This window comes from Panthera tigris, chromosome B1, assembly GCF_018350195.1.
Source record: "Panthera tigris isolate Pti1 chromosome B1, P.tigris_Pti1_mat1.1, whole genome shotgun sequence".
In the NCBI taxonomy this organism is placed as follows: Eukaryota; Metazoa; Chordata; class Mammalia; order Carnivora; family Felidae; genus Panthera; species Panthera tigris.
The window spans coordinates 135,248,786-135,271,918 of record NC_056663.1 but is presented as its reverse complement, the minus strand read 5'-3'; the positions used below and the strand labels follow the sequence as shown (position 1 = coordinate 135,271,918).

Sequence of the window (23,133 nt, the reverse complement as noted above, 5' to 3'; positions counted from 1 at the left end):
TCTGGTCTTTCATGTCTCTCTGAGGGACATTCTTCCCCTAGGTGAAATGGCACAGCACTATACTCATAAAGAAGGAGAAGGAGGAGAGAAGAAGAAGGGAGAGGGGAGGAGGGAGAGGAAGAAGGAGAGGAAGAAGAAAAGGAGAGAGGAAAGGTAGGAGGGAGGGAGGGAAGAAAGGAAGCAGGCAGACTGTCCACCTGGAAGCCATCGTGATATCCAGGTAGACCATAGGTCCCGGGCTGACATAGTCATCTTAAGGGTGCTGAAAGCAAGGTCCCTTGGAGTCATCCAATTCTGCCTTGCTCCTTGTCTCATGGAAGTTAATGACAATGTGCTGATTTCATATTTGCCTTTACAGTCCCTTTTCTCTGTAATTGCTTTTAACAGAATACCTAGGCAAGCACCAGGATGGCTTCTTACACCAGAGCCAATGAATCCCAAGTCTTCCACTGTACTTGCAGTTTTTATTGTTACCCTGGTGCATGACTTCTCTCTGCTGCTATGTTGGAAGGGGTGTACAAGAGTCGAGTAGTCATGCAGGGAAGAGGAACTTTCTGCCCATCAACTTCAGTTGGTGAATAATGTCCAAGCTCATGCTGGAAAGAGCAAGGAGATTTCTTCTTAATCAAGACTTCTTCAGACTTTGGGGCAGGGCATGGTGGGGAAGGGGAACAAAGCTTCCTTTGCCTTTCTAGAGGCTTGCTGCCTCTCTTCCTTAATTCCAAGTAACCAACAGTAGCTTCCAGAACTATTACACTCTCTCTCTCCTGCCTTCTTGCCACCTTAACTTTCTTGGAAACAAAGTCATGTCCCTAGTTCTCAAAGGAAAGGTAAAAGGGGCAATTCTAAGCCCTCAGTCCCTAACTTGAAATCCAGGGTCCCTTCTCTCCTTTGCACCTTTTTTTCTTTTCCTGAGCCAACTCCCACTAGGTTTCCCAGCATCCAACCGGTCTGAGTAAAGTTGGAAGTGTGTTTGGGCCATGTTCCATGGGGAGAGAAATAATATTGCCCTGCAAAGCCAGATTCAGGCTTTTCCCATGTCTGAGATTCCCTTATAGGAAACAGCAGTATGACATGTTTAACCAAATTATACATCTATATTATAGGACAATCATCACCTCTTACATTTATATGCCACTTTATACTTTATGAAGCCCTTTAGCTTTTGAGTTCCACAACAACTTTGTGAGGCAATAATTATGAAGATGTCTGTGTAGATGAAGAAATTGAAGCTTATCTAAGTTAAGTGACTTTTGGGGGGTCAAGTTATCATCAAGAAATAGAAACCATTAATAGGGCTCAAGTTTTTTGACCCTGATGAAGTTACTCAAGGCTTCTTTCATACCACATGGGGTTATCCTGGTGGCAGTTTCAAATGACTCTGAGTAATCATGAAAGATGCCTTCCTCAAGAGTCTGTCAATACACTGCTCTTTATTCAGAGAACAGAGATAGGTCTGTTAAATACTGTATTAGTTATCTATGCTACCTAACAAATTACCCTCAAATGCAATGGCTTAAAACAATAAACACTGATTATCTCACACAGTGGGTAAGGAATCCTAGAGAGCTTAGATGGGAGATTCTGCCTCGGGGATTATAAGGTTGCAGTCAAGATGTTGTCCAAGTCTGCAATCATGTGAAGGCTTCACTGGGCTGGAGGGTCTGTTTCCAGAGTTTGTTTACACTCCTTGCAGATTAGGGCTGATTGTTGGCATAGGCCTCAGTTCCTCACCAAATGGACCTCCCCATACAGTTGCTTGAGTGTCCTTACAACATGGCAGCTGACGTCCCCCAGAGTGAGTGCTGAGAGAGGAGGGAGCTATAATCCCTTTTATGACCCAATCACACACCATCACTTCTGCTTCGTTCTGTTCGTTAAAGTCACTAAGTACAGTCACACTCAAGAATGGGATTAGCTCCACCTTTAAAAGGAAGGATTTTTAGAAATATTTGAAAACTACCACCAGTGGTTACCCTTTAAGTTATATATATATATCTTTCTTACTTCTCCTGCCACTTTCACTTTTAATAACCTTTCCTTAGTTGAATCGTTATCCTGCACAAGAAAGCAGGGACCAAACTAGGAGCATCCAAAAACTAGACTTTTCATGATGATGGTGGTGGTGGTAATAATGGTTAAGGAATCCATAGCCTACTGCAGTACCTGGTTGACTCAGACAGTTAAGCATCTGACTCTTGATCTTGGGGTCCTGAATTTAAGCCCCACGTTGGGCTCTTCAATGGGCATGAAGCCTACTTTAAAAAAAAATTCCACAACTTACTATGTGCTGGGCACTGTCCTAAGAACATCTACATTAATCCATTTGATTCCCCTAACAATCCTATGGATTAAGTACAATCATCTCCATCTTACAGATGAGAAAACTGAGGCATAGAAAGGTAGAGTCATTTGGCCAAGATCACAAAACTAGTTAGTGATAGAACTGCAATTCAGATCAGATAGTCTGGTTTCACAGTCTTATTCTCAACCACTAAGTGATCTCCTGATTGTGGTGAAGACAAAACCTTTCTCAGACCCTCTCATTCATGTGGGACCATTTGGATTTGGGAGAAAATTAGTCAAATCCTTACAGACCAGGTAAGGAGCTCAGGGAGGAAAGAAAAAAAAATCCAAAGGGGATGGGGAAAGGTTTACAAAACTCAAGAGCTGAGCCAGATCCTCAAGCACAAACCAAAGCTACCCATGATGACTACAGGAATTACTATAAACCATGGACCATGTAGGAAGCTCAGATTGGAGGTATGAAACTTGGATGCCTTTATTTGAAGGTGGTTAGACCATCTGGTAATAAAGTTAACAGGTTTTCAGCAACCTTGCCTTTCTGTGATCTACACAAGCAGATTGGTCCCAAACAATTTACTGGTGATTAATAATTTTTTTCATAATTTTTGTATATCCAAAAATGAAACTATATTATATAGGTGTGCTGGTTTTATTTCTCAATTTGATGTGTTTGTCTCCCTTATAATAACCAAATATATGGGATAATGAAATTTTAACATTTCCTTTGGCTTTACTAAGATAAACCTAGGCAATAACACTAGAGAAGTAGTAGGGCTCTTCTATAAAAATAATACTCACCCATTTTAATTCTGTAGTACAAACTCTCTCCCTAGAATGAAGAAAGGATCCATCTTTGAATGTATATTCATTCAAACTAGCCCTTAGTATTCAAAATATACTAAAATAGAAGCTCTAGATGGGGCTTCTGCTTCAGAATTCTGGCCAGGCTCCAGTAGATATTAAACACCACAGAGACATTATGCTCTACTTTTTAAAAGTCTTCAAGTGTGGTACTCAATGAAAATGTTTTATTGAAGCCAGAAAACAAATGACACATATCTAGACATTTCATCTTTGGTAAGCATGATCTGTTGGATCAAAGAAGAAGACTATAGAGTGAACTGAGGCTCTGAGATAAACTTTCCTGTTTGTGGAGCAACCCCAAGCCAAAATATGGAATGCTGAAGGCCAAAATTCAGGAAAAGGCCCATCCCTTTCTCATCCCCTCACACCATTCCTCTACTCCTTCATCAGACTTTACATCAACTGGGAAGAAGGGTTATATCATTCTGTTTCCTGCAGATCTGAAAAAGGACTGTTAGGAATATTGTATTTCTCTGTGAGCTTGCAGTCTAAATACTGCAGAACAAAATACGGACTTTCCTGTCAAAAAAGGAAGTGTACTCAGGAACTGGCTTTTTTAAAAAAGTCGTACTGAAAAGGGGAGAAGAGTGTTTCTGCATGTATCTGTCTGTGTGTGTGGTAAGAGCAAGGAAATTTAGTGCAGACAAAGCTCTTCAAATTAGGTTAAAATAGAGTTTATAGATGAAATCTACTGCTTACCTCTGTTGTTATTACATGATCTTACTGTCAATGATTAACAAAGGAGCCACTGTCCCTTTAAGCTATTCAGTGCTATGAGTTCCCAAGTGGAATTTCACCTCTCTAGTGTGTGTGTGTTTGTGTGTGTGTGTCCACCGATGGCCAGCTTAAAGGACAAGACAGTGCAGAACTAGCCAAGTTGATGCTGGTCGAATAACATAGTCATGTACATGACATTAGGCTCCAGAAGTTTTCAAATGCGCACTCAGACTCTCCTGCCTAGTACATTATTTCCAAGAAGAGCTGGCCTCCAGTCCAAACTGCCTGCACACTAAGCAATGATGAAATGCATGTCTTTCCAGAAAAGAATGAGTGGTTTTCAGTTCCCCCTCTTCCCACTGTCTCCCGAGGAGTGAAAGGAAAAGTGGATTAAAGCTTGGAAAGCCACTCACTTACTATACGACAGTTTCCGGGAAAGGCATAGTACTCTCAGTTACAGAATCATCTGAATATGAACCGAAGAGAAGGTTAAGCACCAATGGAGAACTGAACTTGGACTTTGGGGACTGGGAAAATAACATGTAGAAGCTGCAAATTATAAATCCTGCTGGGACATCTGAGAGACCTAGATAGGGTCCTCCCCTTCCATTCTATATCCTTCACCCAACCTCAATAACTCTCTCTTTTTTAGAAGAAGAAACACTATAAAACAAAAATGAAAAATCATTTTTACCCTTCCTTTTACCACACACACACACACACACACACACACACACACACAAATCCTTGTTTCTCTTATTTTGTTTCCATGTTGACATTTTGTTGGCTGCATTTTTAAAAGTAGAGGTTGACTGCAAGGGCCGGAGGAGGGGGGCAAGGCTGGGGTGGGGAATGGGTGATGGTGGTCAAAAGCAGAAAACATCTGGAGATGTAATGTACAGCATGGTGACTACAGTTAACAATATTGTATATTTGAAAGTTGCTAAGAGAGATCTTGAAAGTTTTCATCACAAGGAATAAAATTGTAACTGTGTGAGGTGATGGATGTTAATTAGACTTGTTAATGGTGATCATTTCACAATATATGCATAATACAAATCATTATATCTTAAATTGATACGTTATATGTCAACTGTTATATATGTTATATCTCAATAAAAGTGGGAACATTTTAAAAATAAAAGTAGTCCATCAGGTCACTTGCTGTTACTTTGTTTTTAAATCATGACCCCTTTAGCTGTAATGACTGGTTGGCAGCCTTAATCAGATGCTTATGGCTGGTTAATGCCATAAAAATTTGGAGTCAAAATGGAAAATGATTCTTACTCTGCCTTGCCTGCCTCGGCTTCCCCACCATGCTAACTCTTAAAAAAAAAAAATTCTTATTGCATGTACATAGAACTAAATCAAACCAACCAGTATAAAGGAGCACCTAAGTAAATTGTCCCCCACCCACTTATCCCTTATTCCCAGTCTTATGGGACCAGTTGCAACTGGTGGCCAGCTGGAATCCTGGGTGAAAGTAAATTAACTGGAAACGTCAAATCACTGCTGCAGTCAACTGGAAAAAAGGAACAAATACCAGTGCAGCATGGTCCCAGAGCCTGACTCTGGCTGCCACCCACACAACTGAAAGCACTTTAGTGCAAGCATGAAGACCGTGTCTGCCCTATGTATATGTGCCTGTAGGACGGAGGCTAGGCCACCAACTTCACTTCTCAGATGCTCTCAATGTAAACATGAAGAGCTCAGAGGGAATGCTTCCTAAAGGAATTGGAAGAGGTGTCTTCCCACATTTCTAACTTGGAATAAATACTGTAACCCTATTTGCTTCTCGAAAGAAAGCTTCAGTCTTGGTTCCAAGTTTTCTATGATTGATATTACCATATTACTATTACTACTACTACTACTAAATAATAATAATAATACTTATTATATTCCAAGATTAGCATTTCTAATTATCTTGTAAATTTTTGTTTTCTTAGGAAGAAGCAACAAGTAAAAAGTTGCTTGCCTTTTCAAAGCAGAAAAGGGTAAAAAGTAGTAATGAAGTTGATAAAACACTTTCATTGGTTGCAAATTAACCAGTAATAAAGCACACAGTTTTACAATAATAGATTTTCCACAATGCCCTCTCCCTAGATTCTTTCATAAAAAGAGAGAGAAAAGAGAGGAAGAGAGGAAAGAAGGAAGGAGGAAGGAAAGAAGAGGGAGGAAGGAAGGAAGGAAGGAAGGGAGGAAGGAAGGAAGGAAAAAATGAAATTCTTATTATAGCTAAGACTCAAATTACATCACCCCAGCACAGCAAAACCTCTTTTGAAATATCTGCTTCTCTATAGGATATACACCTCAGTCTTGCTAAGAATGCAAATTTGGAACTTTAAAACCTTTTGGGAACTTCACAAACTAGAGAAAAGAAACAGGGCAGATTTGCATCCTTTCTTTCCATTACACCATACCATCAAGAATATATTCTATAATAATTTCCTTCAGGCAATCTCATTCCCAGTTTTCACAGTTTTTTTTTTTTTCCAAGGGAGCAAAACAGACCCACACTTTCTTTACCTAACGCTAGCCTGAAGAATCTACTGAATTCTATTGATTTTTCTCTCTTTGAACACAAGCTCATTAACCTGAAACACTAAGGGGATAACTATATTTCACTGAACTCTAACTGAGTGTCTGAAAACAAAAAGATCCCAAGACAGTGATACAGCCCTCTCCCTAGGATTCCTTTTTTTCCACCCCTGCAAAAATTCAGCTACAGAAGCTGTGACATTGATTCCATAACCCTAAAGACTTTCGCATAAGTTAGAAGAAGCTTTCTTTAAATTCATCCTTTTTTATTGTAGTGTTTAACAAAATCAAGGTTCCTGTCTTTCCACCAAATTCAACATTCTTCCAAGCTACAGGGGGTGGGTAAATGTTAACATCAAACAGCAATGCTGTTGCCCCAGCAAGCTTCACTGCCTCCTCTCAGCTAAGCGAGCTAGGGCTCCACTAAGGAACTATCTTGGATATATGGAAATGAGGCCTTCCTAAAACCCTCCAGGGACTCTCTCCAGAAGGAAAAAGCGATCAGGAAAAAATTAGACAACACAGACATCAGAAGCAGCCTTTTAGACAAGTCTCTTCAAGAAGCCATAGGAGTGGGGCTGCATTTCTTTAATCTTTCTAATCCAAAAGAATGAGAGATGCGACCCCATAAATAAATAAATAAATAAATAGCAGCTATTTTACCCAAGAAACCAATATAACAATTTTGTGGTCTTGACTTTTGAGATCTCTGGTGAGATCAGATGATCTGTACCCTTCCATTCAAGGCAACAGACGTCTTCAAACTGTTTTTTAATTTGATTTATCCTTTGAAACAGAAAGTGCATTACATTTAACTGGTCTTGCAAAGGGGGTTCTCTTCTCTTTACAAACCGAATTCCTTATATAAATTAATAAAGGTTAAAGATGCTAATATATCACCATTATTAGCTTAAAAAAGAAAACAATATACATAGTCTATAGTATTCTTATGATACAAAACACTTCAAATTCAATTACAGCAACTAAATGGATTTTTTGTTTCTGACCCAGAGCAGTTGTAACAATTCCCACCATCTACTTTAACACGCATTTTTATCAGAAAGGAATTAAATTAAATACAAGCTATTGTAGCCCCTCCCTCCCCAATACTTTCTTTAAATCACTAATAAATAGCAACAAACGACTGTGCAATTTCAGAGAGGAACAGAGAGACAGGTCTGAGGCCTTCCCTGGTTCCACGTCTTCTACGTCAAGTCCTGGAGGCTGGAGCGGGGCGCGGGGCCAGGGGGTGGTCAGGGACCAACAGGAAGGGACAAAGGGAAAAGTGAGATTGAACAAATCCAAACCCGGGAGAGGAGCGAGAGGAGAGGGGGTGGAGTAGGAAGGGGGGGGGGGGGGACATTCTTCTCTGCGCTTCCCAAATTAAGTTCAAAATAAAAGGAAAACGTGTGGTTTGAGTAGCTCTTAAAGGGGGTAAGGGTGAAAGAAGGAGGGCCGTCTTTTTATACCAAATTCAAAAAGGCATTTTACATTTTAAATATTCACAATAAAGTAACTTCTAGTCAGTGTGACTCACGATTTATTTACAAAGAGCCTTCAACAGGTTGCTTTAGTCGGCACAGCACTTTGTGGGGGGCCCATCTGGGGCGGCCGCCCGCCCGCGTGGCTCTGCGGTCCCCGCGCCGGGTGTGGAGCCTCGAAGAACACCTCTGGGCGCCCCCGCCCCGGCCGCCCGCGGGGCCTCGGGCGCGAGGGGGCGGTGCGGGCCCCGCGGCAGCTCCCGCCCGGGGGACGCGTCTAGGGGCCCGAGCGGGGCTGGGAGGGTGGCCCGAGGCGGGTTTCGGTTGCGTTCTCTATGCAGTGCATTTCGTGGACTTCTCTGCCTTCTCCTCCGCCCCCGAGTGTCTCTCTCCCCCTGCCCCCCTCAACTTGTAGGTTAAAAAAATAGATATGTACATCTCAGAAAATAGCAAAGGGCCCCGGCAGGGGGCCGGGTCCTCGGGGCCCCGAAGGGCGGGAAGGCGGGGCGCGCGCGGTCCCCGGGGCGGAGGCCCGAGGCCGGGCAGGCGCCGGGGGCAGCGAGCGCTCAGGACGAGCTCTCGGTCTCGGACGCGTGCAGCAGGAGGCCGCCGCCGCCGCCGCTGCTGGACTTGTGCTTCTTCAGCAGCTGCGTGATCTTCTCGTCGTCCGAGTTGGGGTCCAGAGGCTTGTTGTAGTCGTCGTCCTCCTCCTCGTTCTCCGAGGCCCCCTTGAGCCGCTCGGTCTCCGAATCCTGCTTCTTCTTGGCCGTGGCCATCTCGGCCGCGTGCTTCTTCCTCCACTTGGTCCGGCGGTTCTGGAACCAGACCTGAGGGCCAAGAAAGGGGAGGCGAGGGGAGACAGTGGGGGAAGGAATTGAAGGCCAGCCGCTCCGGGCACACGCTGCTTTGCCCACTTGCCCCTGGTCGTTCCTGCGGGCGGGCCCTTGACAGCCCGCCACCCTCCCTCAGAGACCTCCCTTGTTTGGGCCGCCAAAGTCCGTCTCCACCGCCCCAGCTCCCTCCGGGTGTCAGGCACCGACCGACGGCCTGCCGTTGCCATAGCGATAGGAACACAAGAGTATTGAAGTTGTCAGTGAGCGATCTCTCAGAAGAGAAAAAACTTGGACACTGAAAATAAGTTCCCCTAAAAATGAGTCCGCTTTCCTCTCTCCAGTCGGAACGCGAGAACTTCTCACCTTCCTAAATTTGACTTATCATGACTGTGATTTTATTTGCTATTTACTTTCTGAGATTAAGACTTTCAAACAGCCTGAAGTGTACTTGCTGTTTGGTGTGATTTCCGGGGGAAAGCACAGCATTCGCCCCCATTACCTCTGCTCTCCTTTTCACGTTTGGATATTTGTCTCTTTCACGTATCTCAAGGCTGAATCCACACAAACACGGTAGGTAAACGCGCCCCTCCCCATTTACACTTGTAATGTACCATGTAAAGTTAAAAAAAAAAAAAAAAGATTTGCTAAGACCGGAAATCTCTAATCACTAATAATAATCAATATGAATGCATGAAAATATTGAATAGGTTAGCCAAAATCATCACAGAAGTTTGTGTGTGTGTCTCTCTCTCTGACTTAAATGTTTTTCATAAAACCAAATCAAGCTAGAATTTTCATTAGTTATTTTTTAAAAGTGAAATTTTGCTAATTACATTACTTCCCACTGTTAGCATGCCTAGTCTTTCAAATATTATTTTAATTTATTCCTCTCCAAGACATGTATTGTATATAACAAATATTTTAAGCCTATTCACAATGTTTGAGATCATGTTTGATATACATATTTTAACCTAAAGCATCAGCCATAAGCAACCAATTTCCCAAACATTATCCTCTCTTTATGCATCTCATCCATTTTCTCATCCGTTATGTATTTTATCTAGAGAATCAGAATTGTGAAGAAAGCGATTTTTATTTTCCTTATACAGCTATAATAATTCACTTCCAGCCACATAGACATATTTACGGTGACAAATGAAGACTTCCAGATTACTGTGGTAGGCTCTGTACCAACCACTGCAAAAATAATTTTAACTGTGATGGTATTCTAATGGTCACATACAAAATCACTCCTGAAATGCGTTTTATGATGCTTGCCCCCCGGGGGAAATACACTCTAACCAGCAGACGTGGCTAACAGTTATTCCTACTTAATTTAAGAAGCAACAATATTACTAATGAAAACAGACACTCTCTCCCCCCCAAAAAGTCCCAACTATAATAAACTGAAGAAGAGAAACAAAAGGGAATACAGGAAATATAGGAAACCATTAGATTTCATTTACCTTGATGGCTCAATCCTTTTATTTTTCAGGGAAAGATTTCTCAGATTTGATTCCCTGGAAATATACTGTATAACTCAATTATAAGATGTGACATTTTAATTATAAAATGTCACAGACTGTAACATATCTCACAAGTGTTGATAAACTTAGAATTCTTTCATAATACAATAATAATGTCAATTCATTTGGAAAATTGCTATTCCAAAGTTATGGCCTTCAACTAAACTAAAAGTAGATTCATCCCTGCAAAGTGGTTGGATCCTGTGGATATTGTTTTAACCTGCTAGTTAATATAGTAGCTCTATCAGGTTGATTTACATCAGGAAATCATATAACTCGCGGAGCCTGAATTGACAAACAAAAGCTTGAATATCCTTACAAATAGAATAAATAGGAGCTATCTAACTGGCCTGATCTATTCTCAGGGCTGATATTTCGGTAATGCTTTTATTCTCTAATAATGGCGAGTTCCCCCAGCACATGCTGCTATCTAGATTAACCTAATTTCAAAGGCGGGGGCTTGATTCCTTTTGTTCATCAACAGTTTGCCCGCCTGGAGACCCCAGGGCCTTTGTAAGCCCCACTCCCACCCCTTTCGCTGATTTCATCTTCCCCCCTGGCTCCTCAGATCCGCACCCCCGGGCGGCTGTTTGTTAGAGGGTTTGCGTGTGTGCGTGTGTATGTGCGTGTGTGTGTGTGTGTGTGTGTGTGTGTGTGCGCGCGCGCGCGCGAGCTGGGGATTGGGAGGACATCCCTCGACGTTTGCAAGGTCCACTCACCTTGACCTGACTCTCCGTCATCCCCAGCGAATAGGCCAAGCGAGCCCTCTCGGGCCCCGCCAAGTATTTCGTTTGTTCGAAAGTCTTCTCCAAAGCGAAGATCTGCTGGCCCGAAAACGTGGGTCTCGTGTGTTTTCTCTTCCCGTCTTTGTCCAACAAAATGGATCCTTGATCTGCAAGAACAGATAAACAAGGGAAGGGGAAAAAACGATCGGTTACAAGCGGCTCCACTGAAAATAAACGAAATCAAAAAACAATGTTTTTTGGAAAGCTTATTCTTCGGCAGACATCAGAAGTATCTGGCGCTTCCAGCCCCACCGCGCGTCTCTCTTTGCCTTTTTACGCCCACCTGTTTTTAAAAGCCGGGTGTGTTTGGAACAGCAGTAAATAACCTTCTACCGAACACAGACGTCAAACAGAAAGGGAGCGCATTGCTGAAGTTTGCCGGAGTCGAATCGCCAGGACCGAGTAAATTGAGATGCGGGGGAAAAAAGCCCTTCTCGCCTCCCAGTCCAGTCGGTGCTCGCTTGGCCCCGGGGACTTTGCATGAGGATGGCTAGTTTTGTTTTGTTTTTCCTTGAACGCTTTCCTAACCTGTGTGGGCACAACAAAGGGCGCCTTGTTTTTTGCACACAAGAGAGCTAAATCGCCCCCAAGTCTAACTAACGCCGCTGCGGCCGAGGGGGGAGGGGGTGCCGCCTTTGTTGGCGGTCCCTACTTGGCCATCAAAACGAATACAATAAAGTCTCCCCGACACCCTCACCCTCCCAGGCCGCCCTCAGTCCCGAGGCTTCCCAAGGGAGACTCCACTTGGCTCCCGCAACTTATCTTAGTTACTGCCGCTCAGCCACACCAAAAGAGGTCTGGAGACTTAATGGAAACTTGGAGCACTTGGTCAAAAGCAAAGAACAGAGCAAGAAAAAGACCTGGGCAGGGCCTCGAACTTCACCTGGAAGACTAGGAGCCTCCGCGGCGGTGGCCAACTGCCCAGATGATTAGACTGCGGGACGCCTCGGTTTCAAACAAGGTCTTGGTGGCATGTGCATATTCCCCAGTCCTTCTCCCGCCACTTCGTTCTTCCTCTGGTTCATTTTCGTGTTAGGATGTTGAGGGCCACGATGCCTCTCAATATGTTCAGGCTCAAGGCGTCCCAGCCCTTCGCCACCCTCCCCCCCCCCCACACCGGGGGGCCGAGGCAGGTGAGAAAGCTGAGGCCCAGAGGAGAGGAATGGCCCGCATTGACGGCGCTTGCTCCTGCGCCTGCCGCTGGCCTGTCTTCAATGGGCTCACCCGGCCCGAGTGTACTGGAAAGGGGGAGGGGGGGTGGGCTCCTCTAAGGCAAAGAGGTTAGGTGGGGACACCCTGGGCCGAGACGCACAGCAAATACATGCGCTCTGCTCAGGGCTGTGGAGGGCTTGCCGCTGTCGTTCCCCACAGATTCTCAGAGAAGCCAGTTAGGCTGGCGGAAGGTGGAGTGGGGCCCTGGCCGATAGGCGGGAGCTGAGAAAGCAGGGGTGTAAGCGGGGGCGCAGTGGCCTCTCCTGCCCTTCCCACCTCTTAAACCCAGGCCGGGCCTGAGTTTCCCCTCAGGCTGTTCCAGAGTAGCCGGGGCCTCGGAGGACACACACGCCCAGTACCGCGTTGTTTTCAACACGGACGCACGCACACCCGCTCCGCGAGGCTTGCTGGACACTTGGAGAGAGGGGGGCGCTTGGACGCAACCACGCGAGCTCAGGAAAGCCAGAATCCCTCAACGAATGCCCTGACCCAGCCTAAATCGTGCGATTCTGGGCTGCCAAACTACTAGGGAGCCAAGAGAGTGCACCGATCCCCATGCACACCAGTGGCCAGGACCCAAGAGCGGGCAGAACACGCACAGCTGGACTCAGGGGATCGTACTCACGAGGGGTGCAGGCCAGGCGCGCGTCCCTCCAGGGTGGGCTCTGCATAACTCCTGGCCAGAAGATGGGCGTCCGGCCGGGCAGCTCGGCCAGCGGCTTGGGGTACCGACCTACGGCGGCCACGGCCGCAGCGCTGGGGCTGAAGTAGAGCCCGGGCGGTGGCGGCGGCGGACTCAGGCTGCTGAAGCGGGGCAGGCCGGCCAGCAGCCCCGCTGGGGATGAGGCAGCGGCTGCTGCAGCCGCTGCAGCCGCGGCAGCCGCCGAAGCGGAAGAAGCGGAGGTGGACGAGGAAGAGGAGGAGGAGGACCCCGAGGGCGAGGCGGAGGGCAGGGCGGCCCCTGAGGCCACCGGCATAGAGGGCCGGCTCAGGATGTCGTTGATGCCGTGTGGGGTGGCGGCTGAGAGCTGCTGTGGGGGGCTGCCCAGGGACGAGAGCCCCCCCGCGGTCGGGGGCTTCAGGCTGCCAGGGTTGTGAGCGCCCAAAGGCGGGGAGGGCGACGACGAAGAAGACGAGGAGGACGAGGAGGAGGGGGGGCCAGCGGGCAGCGGGGGGTACGCCGCGGGGTACAGCGGGGTCTTCATTTCGGCCATGCTGTGCAGGGCAGCCAGGGGCGGGCTGCTGAGCAGGAACGCGCTCTGCCGGGTGCCCTCCATCGCCCCCACCGCTAACATCCCACGGCCAGGCCGGAGCCGGCAGCCACACAGCGAGGGCGCCGGTCGGCGTCCCGGCGGGGCTCAGGAGAGTGAGAAGTGCCGAGGGCGCGAGCGTGGAGTTGCTCCGCGCTCCCGGAGGCGACCTGCCAACTGGGCCGAGAACGCCGCCGCCGAGAGTTGCTCTCGAAGCTGCGCAGCAGAAATGTCCAAACACGCCACTGGAGAGGCGGTGGCTCGCGGAGATCAGGGGGCGTCCGGGCGCGTTTGGATGTCCTTTCGCTCCTGGAGTTCCTGGATGCAATCTTGGTCTCTTCTCTCTTCCCCACTTTTCCTTGCTTCTCAATGTGCACTACTTCTCATCTTCTCCCCCCAGAGAAATAAGCAAAACAAAACCCAGGCCGGCCCCAGAGTTTGCAACAAAGTTAAGAGTCACCGAATCTCCGCTTTGATGTTGGAGTGTGGGGACTGGATCGCTTTCTTTGGGGAGGTTCAAAGGACTCCAGGTTCCGCCGGACGCGCTCCTCTAATCTTACTTGGCTGCTCTGCTCTTTCGCGGCGAAGCTGATTCGCACTTGGCGCTCGCTGCGCGCCGGGAGAGAGCGCATCCAGCCCGCGGGAGGATCTCGCCTCTGCGCGGACTTCCTCCGCCGGTTCTGCCCGGGGCCGGTGTGCCAGAAAGGGCAGTGCCACCAATCCCCGCCGCTCCCGGATTCGGCGCGCCAACCCGCCTTCTCCTCTGGGCCACTGGGCACTAGAGTTACAATATTGAAAAGAAAAGCGGGGAGAAAAGAACAGAAAAGAAAAGACTAAGTGCGAAAAGTCTGACGGCTTCGGGTACGGCTCCGCTCGTCTGTCCACTTCTGCAAACGGGCCTGGCGACCCCCGCCCCACCCCCCCCAGCACCCTCTCTTCTTCTCACTCTCCGCCTTTGCCTCTCCTCTCTCGCATTTCTTCGCGGCTTTACAGGCTTCGTTCTTCTAAGCCCTGTCCTCTGGCCAAGCTGACCCTCTCCAGCGCTTCCACTCCCTCTCTCTGTTCCCTCCTCTCTCCTCTCTCCCTCCGGGCCTGACAGTTCAGATGAAGCTCTCAAAGGTAATAAAACATTTGCATCACTCCCTACCCTCCTTTAGCTGGGGGACAAAAAGGAGGGGGAAGTGGGGGTCCAAAATGAGAACTTTGAGGGACGTCACACGGAGGCGGCCGTGAGGGGCGGGGCCGAGGAGCTGGGTGCAGGCCGGGGGCGTAACCACCGTCTCCAATTGCGCGCAGCCTGGGGCCTCGCGTCGCCTACTGGGCGCGCCCACCCCGGAGCGCCGAGCTCTCTGATTGGCTGAAGAGGACGAGCCGTAGTGCCGCGCCCGCTTGGTTCCCGCCTCCTCCCCTCTCCGTCCCTTCTGTGGGTGGGGCCAGGGGGCGGGGCCTGGCGAGTGGTGCGGTTCCGCCTTGGGGCCAGGGGACGCCTCAATTAATTGTGTTAAATAAAATGGAAAAGTGGCGGGGGGAGCAGAGACGAAGAGGGTATTACTTTTTAAAGAGAAGAATAATGAAAACCCAGACCTTTTATGGAAAAGCAGTTCATATTCTTCCCTCGCCTCCCCCTTCGCCTTCCCGCGTCACCCTACCCACCCCCCCTTTCCCCTACGAGCTCGCGACGCCTCACCTCGAACAGTCTGGTCCCTTGTAAAATGGAGCTAATGGAGCGGGCAGCCGGCGCAGCCCTGGCCTAGCTCCTTCTTTTGAAGGGATTAATTAAAGGCCATCTGGGCTCTCTCAGAATTGTGTAAATTAATTTGTTGCTCCTTAAGCCTATAGATGTCCTTAATCCCCTAGTAGGCCGAAGGATCGTCCTCGTCCATTTTTGCCACCTCCCTCTTTCCCTCTCTGTTCTTTCTCGGTTACTTTTCTTTTCATTCCTAGGTCCCTTCGCAATGTTACAATTTATAGATTTACTCAACACACAGAGAACGGAATCAGTTTAATAGGAATATTTGTTTCTCATGTGATGTTTAGACCTGAGAGGAGTGAGCTCTTTTTTTTTTTTTAATTTTCCTTCTTTTGATTATTGTTGTTATTTGTTCTGAATTTACACGGGAGCAGAATCTCCAAAATTGGAGTCTATATACAGAAGCATGTAGGTACCCCCTGGAGACTGTAAGTGTTTGAAAACCATCTCTGAACCTGTAGCCCCTTGCCCTCAACTCCAGGGTTGCTTTGAGAGATGGAGATGTCCAGGCTTCCAGGCTGTGGTGATTGGACGTCTAAGATTTAGGAGTTGGAGAGTGGTTTCCTTTATTCCCTCTCTATCTTCCATCCCTGGTCCCTAGTAAAATGATCTTGAAATTGCCGGCAGGGTTGAGCTGTACAAGTGAGAAGGAGGAAGACCCCTGAACATTCTGAGATTTCAGGATGTTGAAGTAACACACCATTGAGGGGTGGTCATTAGAGCAATTTGGATGAGATCATGAAGTCCAAACCCAATTCTTAGAAAATAGAAATAAATATCTCAAGAATAAAATTTGAGTGGCATGACCCATGGGTGGAGTTTGGCTGTGAGTGCCAAAGCACTCATATGGGTCAAAGCCCCAAAACCCAGGAGGGCTTATTCCATTTTGATAACCCTCATTTCTAACACTTTGCTTTTTTAAGAGTGGCAGCTTGAGCTTGAGATTTTTTGGTTTTGGTTTTGGGGGATATATTTTTTTTTTTTTTTAGTTTTTTAAGTTGTCTTTTAAAAATGTTTTTGTTTACCCTTTGACACTTTTATTATTCATTTCTGAAATCAAAGTAATTTTGTTCTTACTTGGTTCCCTCTTTCCTCTCCACCCTTCTGCATTAACTTCAAGACTGAGCTAAATCCATCACTTCACAGACATTAAGAATCTGACCTGCGGGAAGATGAATTCTTTCCTCCGCATGGATTATGCTGAGTCGGGCAAGATGAGAGTTCCTGCACGGACCGTCTACATTTTCTTGCGGGGATGTTCTGCTGGGCGGTGGGTCTAAACCCCAACACCCTGACGTTTTGGCCAGAAGACTGCGACAGAAGGATGAGGTAGCCCCGGCCCCTGTGGCTTAGCTGCTGGGGCCCGTCCGCCTCTCGCTTCGTTACAAACGAAACTTTTTCTTGCCTCGAGAGATCCCAATTGGCGGTGACACACAATCTCCCTCCTGGACCCCGCTACTGGGCCACCAACGATCTCCTCATATTCCACCAGGACACCGCATTCTCAAGAACTAGGTAGGAATGGAGGGGGGAGGAGGCTGGTGATCCCCAAATATTTCAATATCCAAAAGAGACTTCCCCTTTATTTCATGTAAATATTGTGACCTGGGAAAGAATTGGATATTTTTCTTTTTTACGTGTAGTATCTGATATGGGGAGGGGTGAAGTAAATAAACAGAACACTGAGAGAGAGAGAGAGAGAGAGAGAGAGAGAGAGAGAGAGAGAGATTCAACTCAACCAACTCGGGTCAACTGACTTTGGTAAATAGTTGCAAAGCTGGGTGCAAGGCGGCTCCACCGTTTGCTCTTACTTATCATTCACATTGAGGAGTTAAAATAGCGGCATTTTTTCTTAACTGTTACAATAAACAAACTCTGGGGTCTGTGTACCTCGATCCCCGGGGGGCGGGGGGTGAACCCTGGGCGCCTGAATCCCGCGTGGGGTCGCTCATATTCCAGGCGCACGCTGCGCTGCGCTGAAGGAAAGCGGGTGCCTCCAGCCTGGTGCTGGTTGTCATCGATCTGCTCCGTCTGTCTCCAGCTGGGAGTGGAGAGAGCCAGAGGCGTCTTCAGAGGGGGGTGGTCTGCTTCTGTCACTCGTAGGGAGAGATGGCCCTGCCCCTGCAGGAGCGTTACCACCTTGGGGGCTGAATGTTGGAAGAGCGGATCCTGACACTGACCAGGGAGGCCAGTTTCTGATTCGCGCGGTCTTACACGCAGCTTACAAACGCCCTAGAGAGTCAGGACTTTCCCTAACGGGACCCCCAGGACCAGCACGCCTTTCTGCCCACGACCTAGTAAAGTCAGACATTTCCAAGTCCAGCTAGGAGTAGATGCTAGGAATAGAACGTGTAACATGTGGTCGCCCCCTCGCATCTCTGCACAGTACATATATTGCGGGGGGGGGGGCTGTGTTTGAAAGCGAACGATTTGCATTTTAATTGAAAAATTAATGAAAGAGTGAAGCGTGTTGGCATATTCTGAGGTTGCAAAAAGAGCTAAGATGGTAGGGATGAGGAAGGCGACGCGCCTCCCTTGACTTTCTTGAGCCCCTGAACAAATGGACCTGTTTTCAAGTTACTGTTGTTCGCCTGCTGCTACTGTTACGAAGCCTGCGCGATCCTCTTGACCACCCTACCCCTCGGTCTAACCCTTGACTCAGAAACGCCTAGCGCATTTTGATACTTTTGCTTTAAGTTAAAGGAACAGCCACTAAATTCAGGGTAACTCGCAGAAGGAATGCAAATGAAATCTCAGCTAAATGTACTAAAATCCAGCAGTCGGGAATGAATGGTAACTCTTCTTCCCCAAATATATCAAATGTCGGGGTACTCAAATGTAGCCACAAGAAGCCTATTCTATACTCGCAAAAGGCCCGGGACGCGGGCGGGAGGTGGCGGGTATCGAGGGAATTACGTGTGTGTTTCAGGCCAAAAACCTGTCTGAAATGTGTTTGCTTGAATTGCCTAGATGACTTCTTTAATGACTCCACTTCGCCAGCGAGTGGGGCCTGTACCGGCTGAACCCGGAGGCTGGCTGGGTTTATGTTAGTGTTGTAAGAGGGGTCGATCCGACGGCTAAGTACAAACACAAGGGAGAAAGAAGAATGTCCGCAAGCTTGAAACAAGCTGGTCTCCGAGAAGGAGAGCAGGGGAAAGGGAGCGCATGTCTGTCCTCTTGGCCTCCTGTAAACGCTGTGAGTAGGAGCTGGACCCTTGGTTGCTTCTGCTGACCAGCGACTAGAAAGATGGTTTGGGAAGCGTTGGAGCCGGGAGGGGGCCTAGAGCACTGTAGGATCCTGCGGTCCGCGCTCTCCCAACGAGGAGGCCAACACAAATATGGGAGGGAAGCGACTGGGATAGATGTGGAATCCACTACCCAAGAGATCTCGAACCCCAAGCGAGAACATCCCTCAGGGATCTTCCAAGCGGTAGCATGGCCCTCCTGCTGCACAATCGCAGAATATGTACTCAGTTCTCTTGGGGGATATGTGCACTCTGAAGGGAGGGTTCTGAAATGTCCCAGAAGATGGAGAATATAGAGCCCAGAAATGCCCGCAATATCAAAACCCAAATTCAGGAATGAGTGAGTAAATGCAAGAAAACACCAAATACCTACTGGTCTTGAACTTCAGCAAAGCACATATGTATATATATGCATATGTGCATATGCATATGGGTGTGTGTGTGTGTGTGTGTGTGTGTGTGTATAAAATCTCCTCCCCTCCGGCATTTTCCGCAGGGACCCCTTGACTCCAGGGAACCCCTTTGCTTAGGAGTATATTCTGGAAAACGGGATCGGGTGTGGAAATCATGAGCTTGAAGGAATGTCTGTAGATTCCTACACGTTCCTTAAGGAATAAAGTGCTGGTCCGGTGTGATCCAGCAGATTAAACAGTGTCTGGTGTGAACAGCCATGAAAAACTTTCACCTGTATAAATAACGTCCACTGAACGTAATTTAGGTAATTTTAAACGAGTCTGTAAGTTAGTTTTTCTTTATGTCCTGCTTAAAGTTGTTGCCTCTGACTTGGGTGTGTCACACACGTGCGGCTCCTGATTCTTCGTGGAGAAAAAGTTCTTTCATTTGAGTTGTTGCTTGGTTTACAAGTGTCTGGGTCCTTCTGAAGTCCCTTTTAAAGAAACCCTGAGCAGCTACCGCCCTCTTGTGGAAAAACTTCTTAGCGTTTCGTTCTGTGTAGGGAAGACTAGCCTCCCCGGTTGTTAAGTGCTGGATTTATTATCTCAATGAGGTGGTCGGCCTTTGTTTCACAGCAGCGTTCGTTGATTAGCATTTACTTAAATTTTTATCGGAAACGCCAAATTCATAAAATGAAGTGTGGGTCTGACAGTTCTAGCTTTTTCAAATAGCAAAAGCTCTCTAAAATGAACATTTAGATTTTAAATCGTTCTTCCTCTCCTACCCTTTATTTGCCATTATTTGCCGCATTGGTGATATAACAAACTTCTATTTTTATTTCTATTTTATTGAAATTATTTTAATTTTCTACTTTTCTTCCCCATTTACCAAAACAATGCTGTGCCCACTACAGAACACATGGAAAGTGGAGACAATTATAAAAACACAAAGAATGGCCCGTAATCCCACCTTCAGGGGCAAATGCTTCTGATATTTGGCCAATGTGCCTGCTATCTTTTCTCCAGGCTTCACGCTATGCTTTGTTTTAATGGTTGAGATCATATTGAGTATATAATATTGTATCCTTAAGCCCATTTTAATAACCTGCTTTATTCACTTATTGAAGCAGATACAACTCAGCACTGAAGTCTCCCAGACTTAGTCTTCTGTGAAGTGAAGGGCCCTGAACATGTGTTAGAAAGACCTGGATCCAACAAAAGTAATCTTGCACTGCACAGAGGCAATGTGCTCCAGTGTCAGTGTTTCTGCCCTGATTCTTCCACTCACCATTAACCCCTTCAGCTCCTCAGGCACTTTGCCATTAGTTCTTAGAATTTTATGATATAATAATAATAATAATAATAATATAATAGCTAACACTGAGTAAACACTCTGTGTTTGAGTACTTTACTGTTCTGAGTACTTTATCATATAAATTCAATAGCAACTCTGAATCTCTGAATTAGGTACCACAACTGTCGCCATTTATAAGGATGGGAAAAGATGATGAAAATTAAAGCCCAGAAAAGTTACGTAACTCACTTAAGATTACACGCTACTAACTGGGGAAGATGGGGTTTAAACCCCTGGCAGTCTAGCTCTAAAATCTATTCTTTTAACCACCATTTTAAACTGCCCCTCTGACAAATAAAAAAAAAATTTAATGCATATGAAAGCAGTCTGAATATTGTAAATTGGTAAGCAAATAGAAAGTGCATCTTGGCATATTCCATCACAGAAAAAAAAACACAATTCACATTTCTTAGATAAGAAAAACATTCAAATAGGTTTGGGAGCTTCTTGAATTCCTTTTTAAATTATTCAATAAAAATGTAATTCCTAAAAATATTAGGCCTTAGTTTACACACAAGACAAATATTTGAGTTTCAAAATAATTTTGATTTTAGTAACATTTAATTAACAGATTTTATTTTTAGAGCAGTTTTATGTTTTAGGTATTTTAATTACTTTTTAACTTTAGTGTTTTTTTTTTAGCATACATACACCTCAGCTTCCTATCTTTGCTCCCTGTTCATAGATTTGGTTCACAGATGGTATAGATTGTAGTTTAAAAAGCCAGTCAAAGGCCAAGTAGCCTTCAAAATAAATCAATCATCCTGGCCATTTTACCCTGTGAAATTGCCAAGGATGTAGGTATCCCCTTGGTCACCAAGAATATCTCCTGTTACTTGGGATACTTGGGGTGTCATGGAGTAATGAGTGAATTGAAATGGTACTAAAGCCATTTTACATCAGTACAGTATAGCTATCAACCAACCAGAAGTGATACTCTGTCTATTAAAATGAATGTAATGTTCATCAGCCTGGAATTCAGCAACGTTATCAATTTCTGATTCATGCTCTATATCCTCCTAGCTGTGATAGTAGGTAAGTTATTTTTTTTTTTTTAATAGAAAACTGGCACTCTTGAAGAGATACTGTGTCTAGTGCATTTTCCTCCCTAGGATTGTCTTGTAGAGGTGATCTTGCAGGGATTGTAAACCCCTGCATATATATGGATGAGGTTTCCTCAAAGGATGTGGACCTTCCTCATCTTAATTATTAATGGGAGAGCAGGAAGGAAGAAAGAAGGAAGGAGGGAGATACTTGAAGGCAGGCCTTAGATAATTAGAAAAGAGGAAATGTTTATCTCAGTGTCCCTTGTTTTGGTGTGGATTTCGAGCTCTCCAAGGTGTTTTTAAGGGAGAGGTTAAAAATAAGCACTATCACCAGAGACAAAACTTGATCTTGGAAGGTGGAAACCCTGTGAGGAATCCCAAATTGACGATGAGTACATTGTATAAATTAGTTTATCTAGTTTTATGATACCCATTTTTACACTTCAATTTTCTCTGGACTATTAGTAAGGCTTTGTTTAAATGTTCTAGTGTGGTCTAAGAATTGCTCCTAAAAAGTACAAATCCGCTGTCCGCGTTTGGACAGAATATTAGAGATCTGTGCTTCTCCGAGGCTGTCTAGGTCAGCTATCCAGGTACTTCTCCCTGCCAGCACAGAAGCATTGGCCCACTTTAGGAAGGAGAGCACTAGCGTAGTCTAAGATGTTACAATTTGTGTTTTTCATATTAATGTGCAGTCCCCTGACAGGTTAAGAGATAACAAAACAATGAGAACAAGGACCACATTGGTTTAAAACAAGGTTGTCAACCCTACTAAAACTACTGTTACCTTTTTATAACAAATATTTGGTAATGGCTCTTTTACTACTCTGAAATTATATTCATAGGTAATGTAATCTACCCACCCACATAATTTCCAAAAAAAATCAATACAGAGCTTGACCTATAACACAAAGGAGAAATAAAAGGAAAATTATTTATAAGGATATAATATATAATACTATATGTAAATGCACAGGGACTGTCTACACTGAAGACAATGAAATAATCAGACATACATATATATAGAATCATAATAAATGCAATCACTGCAAATACAGGCTGATTACGGAGTTTCATATATTTTTTTAATATATAAAATTTATTTTCAAGTTGGTTTCCATACAACACCCAGTGCTCATCCCAAAAGGTGCCCTCCTCAATACCCATCACCCACCCTCCCCTCCCTCCCACCACCCATCAACCCTCAGTTTGTTATCAGTTTTTAAGAGTCTCTTGTGCTTTGGCTCTCTCCCACTCTAACCTCTTTTTTTTTTTCCTTCCCCTCCCCCATGGGTTTCTGTTAAGTTTCTCAGGAGTCACATAAGAGTGAAAACATATGTATCTGTCTTTCTCTGTATGGCTTATTTCACTTAGCATCACACTCTCCAGTTCCATCCACGTTGCTACAAAGGGCCATGTTTCATTCTTTCTCATTGCCACATAGTACTCCATTGTGTGTATAAACCACAATTTCTTTATCCATTCATCAGTTGATGGACATTTAGGCTCTTTGCATAATTTGGCTATTGTTGAGAGTGCTGCTATAAACATTGGGGTACAAGTGCCCCTATGCATCAGTACTCCTGTATCCCTTGGGTAAATTCTTAGCAGTGCTACTGCTGGGTCATAGGGTAGGTCTATTTTTAATTTTCTGAGGAACCTTCACACTTTTCCAGAGTGGCTGTACCAGTTTGCATTCCCACCAACAGTGCAAGAGGGTTCCCGTTTCTCTACATCCTCTCCAGCATCTATAGTCTCCTGATTTGTTCATTTTGGCCACTCTGACTGGAGTGAGGTGATATCTGAGTGTGGTTTTGATTTGTATTTCCCTGA

The 23,133-nt window shown here is 45.8% G+C and overlaps 1 protein-coding gene across 2 annotated transcripts; it reads right to left on the bottom strand.

Moving 5' to 3' along the window:
* Nucleotides 1-7,840: 7,840 nt before the first annotated feature.
* On the bottom strand, nt 7,841-13,558 carry NKX6-1 (NK6 homeobox 1). Of its 2 annotated transcripts, XM_042982713.1 has the most exons (5): nt 13,443-13,540; nt 13,246-13,346; nt 12,889-13,116; nt 10,986-11,158; nt 7,841-8,734 (listed from the first exon to the last, which is right to left on the bottom strand). In XM_042982713.1, the coding sequence occupies exons 1-5, from the start codon at nt 13,538-13,540 to the stop codon at nt 8,474-8,476; spliced, it is 861 nt and encodes a 286-aa protein (XP_042838647.1). In that variant the 3' UTR covers nt 7,841-8,473. The 2 variants fall into 2 exon arrangements, with proteins under 2 accessions (XP_042838647.1, XP_042838646.1); XM_042982712.1 differs by having other exon boundaries at nt 12,889-13,558.
* Nucleotides 13,559-23,133: the final 9,575 nt, after the last annotated feature.

Excerpts from the sequence above, each read along its gene's own strand:
- NKX6-1 (XM_042982712.1), bottom strand. The coding sequence starts at position 13,558 with ATGTTAGCGGTGGGGGCGATGGAGGGCACCCGGCAGAGCGCGTTCCTG. Across the intron at positions 11,159-12,888 it reads GCGCCTGGCCTGCACCCCTC|ATCAAGGATCCATTTTGTTG; the intron begins GTGAGTACGATC and ends CTGTTCTTGCAG. Across the intron at positions 8,735-10,985 it reads TGACGGAGAGTCAGGTCAAG|GTCTGGTTCCAGAACCGCCG; the intron begins GTGAGTGGACCT and ends CTTGGCCCTCAG.